This window comes from Lepidochelys kempii, chromosome 9 (assembly GCF_965140285.1).
Source record: "Lepidochelys kempii isolate rLepKem1 chromosome 9, rLepKem1.hap1, whole genome shotgun sequence".
Classification (NCBI taxonomy): Eukaryota; Metazoa; Chordata; order Testudines; family Cheloniidae; genus Lepidochelys; species Lepidochelys kempii.
The window spans coordinates 50,364,247-50,375,767 of record NC_136388.1 but is presented as its reverse complement, the minus strand read 5'-3'; the positions used below and the strand labels follow the sequence as shown (position 1 = coordinate 50,375,767).

The 11,521-nt window shown below is 47.8% G+C and overlaps 1 protein-coding gene across 2 annotated transcripts in view; it reads left to right on the top strand.

Moving 5' to 3' along the window:
• The first annotated feature begins 1,285 nt into the window (after positions 1-1,285).
• DGKG (diacylglycerol kinase gamma) overlaps positions 1,286-11,521 on the top strand; it is a 141,922-nt gene continuing 131,686 nt past the window's right edge. For both annotated transcript variants that reach the window (XM_073360314.2, XM_073360312.2), the window contains exon 1: positions 1,286-1,677. In XM_073360314.2, coding sequence (XP_073216415.1) covers positions 1,665-1,677 — 13 coding nt within the window. In that variant the 5' untranslated portion in view covers positions 1,286-1,664. The remainder of the gene's footprint in view (positions 1,678-11,521) is intronic.

Below are 11,521 nucleotides of genomic sequence, written 5' to 3'. Positions count from 1 at the left end.
GAGCTGAGGTCCACGTTCCTTTCCCCAGGAAGAATTTCCTTTAAAGAGCCGATTTTGCTACCCCTGTATACAGCACGCATGCTCCGATGGTCCTCGTCATGTAGTCTCTCTGTGCAGTAATTGGCTATGATCTTTGCCACTCTGGTCCTGGTATCACGTCTGTGAGCTTGCTGCTGTCCTCTCGAGAGTCCTCCCTTAGGCAGGGTTAGGATTGGGGTTGGGGGCGGGGCAGACGCTTAGGGTGGGAATGTTATAATGGAATAGGCATGCAGTCTATATATATATATATATATATTCCCTTCCTCCCAGTCTATATTTCTCTCCAGAAAGTTCAGTTTAAGCTGTCACTGCCCTTTTCCTGCCTTTTGAAGTCAGAGAGCTCCATCCATGCATGACTTCTTTAATGAATATAAATATAGTGAAATATAAATAATATGACATGCCTGAAATAGCGTCACCCCTGAGCATTCAGGCATGGACGTCATGGAAAGAGGGGGAAAAAGGCTTTTTATCTATTTTGGCCTTTTCTGAGGTTTGTTCCATTCCTGAGGAAAGTGCAACCTTTGCCATGGATGAAAATATGCTGACGCTTTAAAAAAAAAAAAAAAGGAAACTGACCCGTGGACTGAAACAAAGTGGAAAGTTTTCCATTGCAGGGGTTGTCATAACACTACAGGCCAGGGCCCATAACAGTGTGGTGAGAAGCGGCTTGTATCAGTGCCTCTCCACAGACACCTGTGGGGTTAGAGACACCTCTCCCGTGCTGTGACAGCATTTGAGAAATCCCAACAAACAGTGAAACAAAGGGCAGGCCAAAACAAGCTGAAAAACACCCCCTAACCAAGAGAGCTTGAATCAACACCGATTTGAAATGCACCTATGTCCAAACCTCTTCAGGCCGGGCTAAACCCCTGTCTGGATATTTGTGGCCTGAAGATTCATTTGAAGCTGGTTGGGGATTAGGAAATTCTAACCAAAAAAGATGAAAGCAACTTCACTGGAAATGGTGAGGCTTTCTTTCTTTCTTTTTTTTTTTTTTTTTTTACTGTGGCCTGTCAATTTAAGGGAGCACTAGAGTTTTGGGCAGAACAAGTACTGCGAGGACATTGCTAGGTGATGGATCACTTTCTGGCTGGCTGCGCTTATCCCTCAGTGTGAAGAACCCAAACAGTCAGGACAGAAAGAGCGAGAGAAGGGTTAAACAAACGCATGGCTGTTTTCCCCAGCTCCTCCTCTTTCTTCTTGTGTCTCTGCTCCATTCACACTGAGCAGGCAGAACAAGTGTGTTGTCCGAGGCAGGGAGGCTGAGCAGGACCGGCAGAAAAATAACAATTCTGCAGCTGATGGCTTCAGATCCACCTTAACAGGGGTAGCTGGAGCTAGCAGGCTGAGCGGGCAAGTGCTCAGACCAGCAGAGACAGCAGCTGCCACTGAAGACAAGCTCCATCCCAGAACAACATAGACAGGAGGATTGGGGAAGAAAATAGACACCACTCCACCAATCTCCTGCCCCAAGCAACCCTTTTCCTGCCAGCCACATCTAACCCTTCTGGATTACAAGGGCCAAGCGCACAGAGGGCAGGATGGGTTTTCCAAAGGTTTGTTTTTCTATCCTCCCAACCAAGGGAATAAACTAGAAGAAGGAAAAGCCTGGGGCAGCCTGCATGGTGCTAAGAGGTAAGGCTGAACTGGGAATGACAGTGTCCATGCATTCTGTGTCTAGCTGCACTCACCCCGGGGGGTTCCTTGGAGCTGCTTGCTCAGTTAAAAGACAAACGCTGCTGCCTGGTTTTACTTAACGATTGTTTGTGATTCAGTTTGTGATAAGGGAGCTGAGCTGCTGGCTCATTGTGCGGAGCTGGTCTGCAGTAGAACTCAGTGATAAATGAGAATACTGGATCCCCCACAACTGCAGCTGGCTGGGCTGGGGAGCACAGGATGGGGGATTCGATTGAATTCCAACTGTGCCCACCTCAATATGCCCTTCTGATCCTGCCTCAAAAGCTCACCCGGAAAGAAATGGGTGCTGCTGGCCATCCTGAGCATGGGTCATTGTGTGGGGGCAGCGAGGGAGAAGGAGAAAAGCCCCCAATAAGTCCTGCTTCCCACGGATTATCAACCTCTTTTTATTTAAGCTCAGTTGTTCTCTTAAAAAAGGACTGTGTAAAAATAGAATCTTCTTTTTTAAACCAAACCAGCCTCCCTCTGATGGTCCTTAGTTGCCTTTGCTCATTTTAGGGACAAAAGTTTTCCTTCCGTTGTGCTCCTGTTTGCACAGCAGAGCCAGCACAGCTCCGAAGGAGAGAGCTGAGCGTTACTGTCCGTCTCATGCATCAGCATCAGAATTGTCTCCTAAGCCCCTGTCTGTCCCACTGATTGCAGGCAACAGGGTTACGAGCTATCAAAGAAAGCAAACTCTGAAGACAGTAGGGGCAGCTCAGTGTCACTGAAGGCTTCGTTTAGCCTGCAGAACCTTTATTACTGGCAGTGATATGCAAGATGGAAAGAAACCAGCTTGACTCTCAGCACCCAGGCTGAAGGTGTAGGGCTAGCAGGTAGAATAAGCCTATTTTGACTTGTAAGATGTGCATACTTGATAGGACTAATCGAGAGGCAAACACACCACAGTTAGTCAATATTTGGGGCGCAAACTATCATCAGGGCCTTTGCTGAACATTCTCCTCCCAATGTGTACTTTTGTTTGCATACTTTGGTATCAAACTAAGGAGGTTACGAGGTCTGTTGGTTAGTGCCTAGTCCTGGGGACCCAGAGGGTTTGGGACTGAGGCCCTGTCTTCACAAGGGGAAAAGGTGTGTTCTTAACTTGAGTTAAAATGGTAGTGAAGACAAGGCAGCTTGCAGTTTTCACATGAGTTAGCGGGTCAAGTTAGAGACGAAGCTCATACATAATCTTTAACTGGACCTGCTAACCCATGTGGAAACTACAAGCTGCCTTGTCTACTCTTACACTTTACCATGCACTGTTAAGCCGAATTACCTAAGTACTTGGGCTAAGTATGCACCTTTATCCCTAGTGAAGACACAGCCACTGGCTGGGCTGTGATTTCAGGCAATCCCCTTTGGCTTCTTTCTACTTACGTGAAAAATACTGGGGCTGTTTATGTTAGAGGAGAAGCATGAGATGGGATATGACAGTATATAAAATAATGACTGGGTTGGAGGAGGTTGATTAGAAATTTGTCCTTACCTTGTCTCATAATGAAATCAAAAGATGGTAAATTCAAAACTAATAAAGAGGAACACCTTTTCACACAAGGCACAGTTACCCCGTGGAACTCATTGCCACAAGATACCATTGAGACCAAGAGCATGGCAGGATTTTAAAAAAGGATTGGACATTTACTATGGATGACTCTGGAAGTTCTTGTTGTCCATGTAGACTTTTTTTTAAGTTTTGGAGAGTTGTAAGCTTTCTTGATTCAGAGCCTGAGCCAATCTCAAATTAATGAGGATTAGGAGGAAAACTTTCACTAATTGACTACAGCAGGGTCCTGTGAAGCATCCAGTACCAGACAGCAGAGACTGGTCTACATAGAAACCTAGTCTAATCCAGTCTGTTCCTATGGCAGGCTGACAAAACTATTATGTAAAAAGGGAAAAGCAGGAAGGTCAGTAGGGTGCTGTGTGCGCTGAGCTTTCTGACAGTGCCAGGAGGTTAGCCACACTGACCCTCCTCTGTCCCTGCTGTTGGAAGTCTCAGTCCTTGGGTTCATTAGCCCAAAGGGGGTAGGTGTGCACCTGGGAACCTTAGACCTATCGTCAGAACAGGATTGGCCCTAGCAGTGGAAAGCAGTGCCACTGCGGCGGCGTGGGGGGTGTGGGACGGACGGACGGACAAGTACTTTTACAGGTGACTTCAATGGCATTGGGCAGATCTGTGTTTATTGTATGTCACAATACATATCTGATATCAATTGTCTGATATCAATTGTGCTCTGTTTAAGTAACAATGCCTTTTTCTGAACTGCCAGTCTTGAAAATTCCCTGTAAACCAATAGGCCGAAGCACCAGTCAGGGCTGGTAAGTGCAGCCCCCACTCTGGGTCAGTTTGAGTCTTGTGTCTTAGAGCAACACAACTCCGAACACTTGGGAACAACCCCCAGAGAGGCCTATCCAGCTTTCAGTGAGCTGGGAGGAGGACAGGCCATTCCATCTAGGGAGCCCCTATGGTGCCAGCTTCCCTTTGCTTTGATAGTCCACCCCCAGATCACCCGTGCGACGAGCAACGCACTTGGGCTCTGCTCGTAACTTCTTACGCCCTGAGATGGAGGGAGCACCTTTCCGCCTCGTCACGCACACCCTGGGAGCTGAGAATTCCAGGTGGGATGAGGCCCACAATAAATTAATAAAGAAGTATTGAAATCTGATGCACGAGCGGGGAAAAGACCCCACTAGGTCTTGGTAGCTAAATGGGCTTTGCAGTGCCTGAACGCATTGTCGGAATACTTGGCTCGTTTTTCTTAAAAAACCCCATAGACAGGATGCCAGTGCTACAAGGTGGGGGTCTGATATCCCCAGCACATGTACGCATACTTGTGCTAGCTCTCAGTGAGCTAGTGTGAGTACACAGAGCAGCGCAGCCGTGGTGGCAGGGGGAGCAGCAGCAGCAGCATAGCTGAGCCCTGCTGAGCACACACCCAGTGGTTTCAGGTAGTCTCATTTTATGGTGTCTTTGGAAACCGCACTGTTCAGCAGGCACGCTGTGCAGGTCTGCTTATTGTCTGCTATGTCCGGTGGGAGCCAGGCGGAGAAAGCCGTACATTGGTCCGTCACAGTATCTGGCACTAAGCTGGAGATGGGGACGCCCGCTCTTTGTGTTTGTAATTGGAGGGTGGAGCATACATTGGCATCTCAAGCTGGTGTGATGCACCTGTCAGACAGGAGTAACCTCACTGCTCAGCAATTGTGCTGCAGGCCTGGGAACTTGTGTCTCGTGTTCTCTCCACAACTCTGGGTCACACTGAGTTATGTGCTGAGTGTTAGGATATAGATATTCAGGCCTGTCTGCAAAGGCCTATACTTTAAGAATGTAGATATATCTTTATCATTTAGCTAGTTATAGAGGTATAAAAGAAAGACTCAAAATCACTGTCCGACTGAATAAGGCCTTTTCTCACTGTGACAGTCTGAGGCCCTGTTCTTAGGCTAAGGTCTTTGGCTAAGCAGCAGAGGCAGCCATAAGCTGGGAAGCGAACGGTCACATCCTCACATTCCAAACTAGTCACATTGAAATAAGGTGCTATTGGGCTGTTAGGAATACAAATCCTGACCTGATAATGCCTATCACCTCCAGAGAAAGGGAAGTGCCTAGAAGATGTAAAAGGAAATTAGTTTGATAGCATCCTGTCTGGCAAGAACTCACTTATCAATAGCTGGGATGTGAAATCCTCATTTCTTTGTTGTTCTATCACTGTAGTCCCCATTTCCCTATTGTTTGTCTGTATAATCTCTGTCTGGTTCTGTGATTCTTTCTATCTGCTGTATAATTAATTTTGCTGGGTGTAAACTAATTAAGGTGGTGGGATATAATTGGTTAAATAATTATGTTACAATATGTTAGGATTGGTTAGTTAAATTTCAGTAAAATGATTGGTTAAGGTATAGCTAAGCTGAACTCAAGTTTTACTATATAGTCTGCAGTCAAACAGGAAGAAAGGGGGAGAATGGGAACAGGGAATGGGGGTGGGGGAATTGGAATCATGTTTTGCTAAAAGGGGGGGAATGGGAACAGGGAATGGGAACAGGGACACAGGCAAGGCTCTGTGGTGACATCGAATTGTTTGCACCTTTGGACTTGGGGTATTGTTGCTCTCTGTTCATGCGAGAAGGACCAGGGAAGTGAGCGGGTGAAGGAATAAGCCCCTAACACCAAGACTGAGTCTTCTGATTCCCATGTTCTTCAGAAGCACAGTCTGTCAACCCTCACAGTCCGTCAACCACAGCTAGAGGGTTTCCCCCTTATTCCCATCAGGGAGTACTAACTTTTCAGGTCATTTGGCCCATTGACCATAGAGCTACTTTGATTGACACCAGCGGAGGAGCTGGCCCTCAGTTTGCAAACACCATTCGTTAGCGCAGCATCTGAGGATGTAAATGCAGAGGGCTGCAGCGCTACGAATGATTGTTATTTACTGAGGCTTAAACTGAGCTAGCGCCTGGTTACTCTGTGCCATCAGAGCCTCTCTGCAGCAGTCAGAGGCTGCCTGGCAGCTTTTCCACATGCTCACTCAGGGCCAGGCTCATCTCTGCACTGGTGCTGGTGCCAGGATGGGGAGGAACGGGAAGCAGCTTCTTCCTCCCTGATTCAGGGGGGCCAGGCTCTGTTTGTGCAGATTCCATGGCCTGTTGCAGAGGCATCTCTTGGCCATCCTTGGGGCTCAGCACTGCCCCAGCCATGCCTCCTCCCAGTCTTGATCAACTTCCACCTGCACAGAACTTGTGCCAGCAGCTGCTGCAAAGGTGTGTCTGGGACCGAGACCTGGGATGGGATGGGAGGGTCTCTGCCAGCCCCATGACCCATCCATGTGAGGAAGGTCACCTCTGTTTCTCTTTCAGTGGATGAACTGAGCAAAAGGGGCCCAGGCCTAGGTCTGGTGTGGAGGGAAGTGTGCACAGGAAGGGATCCCAGCAAGGGCCCGGAGTGAGCTCAAGGGCATGCACGGGGTAGGTGGGTGTGAATGTCACACGACGGTGTATAATCCTCCCCATGGAGTGGGACGCAGGAGGACAGGCAAGAGGTGTCTGTCTAACACACTGAGATGTCAGCACGTCTTGTATAGTGGGCTAGCAGGTCAGCCGTTCGTAACGCTGGTTTTGGGGAGGGAGAAGTTGAGCCAAATGCAGATCACTACGTAGTGCAGGCACTCAAGTCTGCTCAGGTCCCCGGGTTGAGCTCCAGTTGCTAGCCTTTGCCGAATTCTGTGCCATCACATTCACTCTACCGGTGTTACCAATGCCAGCTAGATGAGAGCTAGCATGGGTCCGCCCAGCTCAGCTGTGCTGCAGTCATGCCTTCATTTGCAGTGCAGATATACTCTTAGAGACGCTGAACCTATTTATCCGGTCTGCTGCCTTCCGCTCCCTCTCCAGCACCTGCTGTATGTGCTGCCATTTGATTCTCCTCGGGGTGGGCAGCCCCCGAAGGATAAAGCCTTGTTCGGGAATCCTCCCTTCCATCTCTGGAGAGGTTGACAGCTTTTTAGGAGGCTGTGCGAACTTGTAGTAAAGAGAGGCAGAGGTGTGTAGTAAAAAGCATCATGAATGGATACTAGCAACAGAGAAGGAAGAACTGCAAAGGAAGTGCGTTTTCTCCCTCCGAGCCTTCATTAATTCGTGGTCAGGTTAATGACAGGCTTCAAAATTGGTTCTCGTGTAATTGCACCGAATATTTTGAGCATGACTTGACTGGGTTTTGCTTTTTGCAGAGAAGAGGAGAGAGCCCAGGCAAGGTTTATACTCCACCCCTTGCCTGAGGGGCCTCCTCAGAGTAGGACATGAAAACAGATTGATTTCATGAAAGATGGGGCTTCCCAGCTGGAAAATGCCATTCCTGAAGGAGACCCAGTATGCTTCTGCTTAAGAATGAGAGGTTGCAAGTGAGACTAGAGTTCCCTATGGGACAAGTTAACAGCAGGGGGGTCGGCAGAGAGATTGACCCACACCAGACATACACCAGATCCCTTAGTAAGTGGAAGCAGCAGCTTCCTTGTCTGTGTGAAGTTTTCTGTCTTTTCCTGTGATGTAGAGCACAAAACCCAACAGCTAACAGAGCTCGGTTCCCCCTTCCCAGAAGGTGATCTGATCCAGAAATCCCCACAGCAAAGAACAGTGCTTGGGCCTGACCCACATATGCTGAAAATGATTAAAGACTTTTAAGCCATTCAAAGGGTCTAGGCTTTGATTAAACCATTCAAAGGGTTTAGGCTCTGATTAAACCCTTTGTGATCTAGGATTTCTACACTGAGTTTTTAAAACCCATCAGCACATTCTAAGCTTTGCCAGCCACCCACCATGTTGACTGTCATAAATATAAAGGGAAGGGTAAACCCCTTTGAAATCCCTCCTGGCCAGGGGAAAGCTCCTCTCACCTGTAAAGGGTTAAGAAGCTAAAGGTAACCTCGCTGGCACCTGACCAAAATGACCAATGAGGAGACAAGATACTTTCAAAAGCTGGGAGGAGGGAGAGAAACAAAGGGTCTGTGTCTGTCTGTAGTCGTCTTGGCCAGGGACAGAACAGGAATGGAGTCTTAGAACTTTTAGTAAGTAATCTAGCTAGGTATGTGTTAGATTATGATTTCTTTAAATGGCTGAGAAAAGAATTGTGCTGAATAGAATAACTATTTCTGTCTGTGTATCTTTTTTGTAACTTAAGGTTTTGCCTAGAGGGGTTCTCTATGTTTTTGAATCTAATTACCCTGTAAGATATCTACCATCCTGATTTTACAGGGGGGATTTCTTTATTTCTATTTGCTTCTATTTTTTATTAAAAGTCTTCTTGTAAAACACTGAATGCTTTTTCATTGTTCTCAGATCCAAGGGTTTGGGTCTGTGGTCACCTATGCAATTTGGTGAGGCTTTTTATCCAACATTTCCCAGGAAAGGGGGGGTGCAAGTGTTGGGAGGATTGTTCATTGTTCTTAAGATCCAAGGGTCTGGGTCTGTAGTCACCTAGGCAAATTGGTGAGGCTTTTTACCAAACCTTGTCCAGGAAGTGGGGTGCAAGGTTTTGGGGAAGTATTTTGGGGGGAAGGACGCGTCCAAACAGCTCTTCCCCAGTAACCAGTATTAGTTTGGTGGTGGTAGCGGCCAGTCCAAGGTGTAATATTTTGTACCTTGGGGAAGTTTTGACCTAAGCTGGTAAAGATAAGCTTAGGAGGTTTTTCATGCAGGTCCCCACATCTGTACCCTAGAGTTCAGAGTGGGGGAGGAACCGTGACATTGACATTAGGTTGTTTTTTTTTTAATTAGGTGTTCAATTAATCCCCCCAATGTGGTTCTCTTAAGGATTAATTAGGCCTCAGGTTAGGGTTGCCAATTTTGGTTAGCTGTATTCCTGGAGTTTTCATCACATAACATAATCTTTAATTCCTGGAGACTCTAGGAGAATCCTGGAGAGTTGGCAACCATACCTCAGGTGCATGAGGCAGTTTCTTGCCTGCTTCTTGCTGTAACAGGAGAATTACGACCATTTTGAAAGACAGATAAGGTGGGTGAGGGAATATCATTTATTGGACGAACTTCTGGTGGTGAAAGACAAGCTTTTGAGCTACACGGAGCTCTTCTTCAGGTCCGGGAAAGGTACTCAGTGTCATAGCTAAATGCAAGTTGGAAGAGATTGTTTAGTGTAAGGAGTTAACACATATTGTAAGAGACCATTAAGGTGAAGTGGCCCACTAACCACTCCAGTCACAGGACTAAAAAGTGGGGTTAGTAAGATGTGCACGCTTGATAGGACTAATCAAGAGGCAAACATGCCATAGGTAGCCAACATTTGGGGTGCAAACTCCCATCAGGGCCTTTGTTGCACATTCTCCTCCCGATGTGTATTTTCAATTGCGTACTTTGTTATCAAACTAAGGAGGTTACAAGGTCTGTTGGTTAGTGCCAAGTCCTGGGGACCCAGAGGGTATGGGACTGAGGCCTTGTCTTTACAAGGGGAAAAGGTGTGTTCTTAACTGGAGTTAAAATGCTAGTGAAGATAAGGCAGCTTGTCCAAGAGCCACATTAGATTGTACTGGCTTGTTGTGAAACAAACTCTTCAGGAAATTATGACATTGACTGAGGATCCGCTTTAATGTTTCAGTTAAGAATTGGAAGATCAGTGTTCAGCATAACACCTTTCCCCACGTATAGTACATTACATATAAAAGGAAGTCCTCTTTACCTCTCCCTTCTCCACCTGTAACTTGATTTCCATTGTCTACAAACTTGTTTCAGACACAGCCATGTGGATTTTAGCTTGTGATCGGGGTATCATGTTAAAGATTTTGGATTTTGAAGCCTTTCCTTTAATTCTTGGTTGTGATTGGCAGGGGTTGCTTTCAGCTTTTTCTGCTGTTGACTTCTTAAAGCAGAAGCACCAAGAAAAAATGGAAGAGCTAGCTAGTCCCCACCTTCCGAGTAGAAGGGGCTCAGGTTCTGGAGGGGAAGCTGTATTGCTCTCCACGCTTGAGCTCCAGGTTGTGTGAGAACAGGCGCTAGAGGGGTGGAGCTTAGGAGTGGCCTGTACCAGCGGCATCAGCCACTTTTGAACCTGAGAATTCCTATAGGGAAACAGGATCTGAAGTTGAGTGACCCTTCAGGCTCAAACAACTCCTGGAGACTGGATGAGGGCTAGCCGGCTGACACGTAGTCTGGGCAAGGGTGAGATAGTGGGCCTGGTTCTCCACTGCTTGGCACCGTGCGTATTACAAAGGCATGGAGAGGTGCGTCCAGAGATAGGGGTGTACAGTTAAGAGATCGCAGTCACATGTAACCTCCACTCTTGGGTGACATCTCACTCTCTCTGCAGATGTGTCGCTGGGGCTGGAGAACGAGGCCCTGCTTCTCTGGGCTTGGGGAAGAGGGTTGAAGGTCTATTGGCATCCCTGACTGGTGGTGGAGTATAGCTGCAACCCAGTATAGAGTCTGACTGGATCTGATGCTGCTCCCAGGTGTTCAGGCTGCAGCTGTGGCTGAAAGCACTTTTTCCCTCTGTCCCTGGGGAGGTCAAGAAACCGTTTCTCTTGCCCACAACTCTTCCTGTCTTACCTGTGTCTTTGGCATTCCGAGAATGTGCTGTGCTCACACAGGGGCTAGTGTAGAATCAGTCCAAGTGGAGGGCAGCACGGCCCGTACGCTGTGACCAGCGCTCACGGCTTGCCAGCTGCTGGATGGCATTTCGGTTGTTGACTTTAGTTTTGAAAGCCCTAAATGGTTTGGGAGCTGGTTCCCTGAGGATTGCCTCTCTGCCTGCACCCGAGGTGCTCAAATGGAGCTCCTCCTTTTCCCCATCCCAACCCTGGGGTTAGCCTTTCAGACATGCTACAAACCCCCTCTCTCCTCATGGGCCATTGAGCGTGGGCTGAGGAACACACTGGGTAGGGATGAGACATCCATTAGCATGTGGAGGCCCTGGGCAGTACGTGTTCCATCCATGGGATGGGAGCTTATTGGTGCTTGTAGAAATTGAAGGACTAAAAAGCTATTAACTCCCATTGCAGCTGCCAAGGTGCAGCCAGGGGCATTGTGACTCCTGCTGCTCCGTGGTGCTAGTAGACAGGGATCAAAGCAGATGCAGACAGCACTGTCTCCTCCACAGGACCCACTACCCCCTCCCTTAGATCTGAGGGAAACTCCACCTTTGGAGCCCTGCTGTATCTGGCTCTGATTGAATAATTCAGCATGCAGTGCTGAATTCCTCCTGGAAGCAGGCTAGTAAGGGACTGAGAGTACAACTTTCACTCTGAAGAGTTCTCACTCCTGGGGAACCCTGCAGATGGCCCTTCTCAGCCATGACACC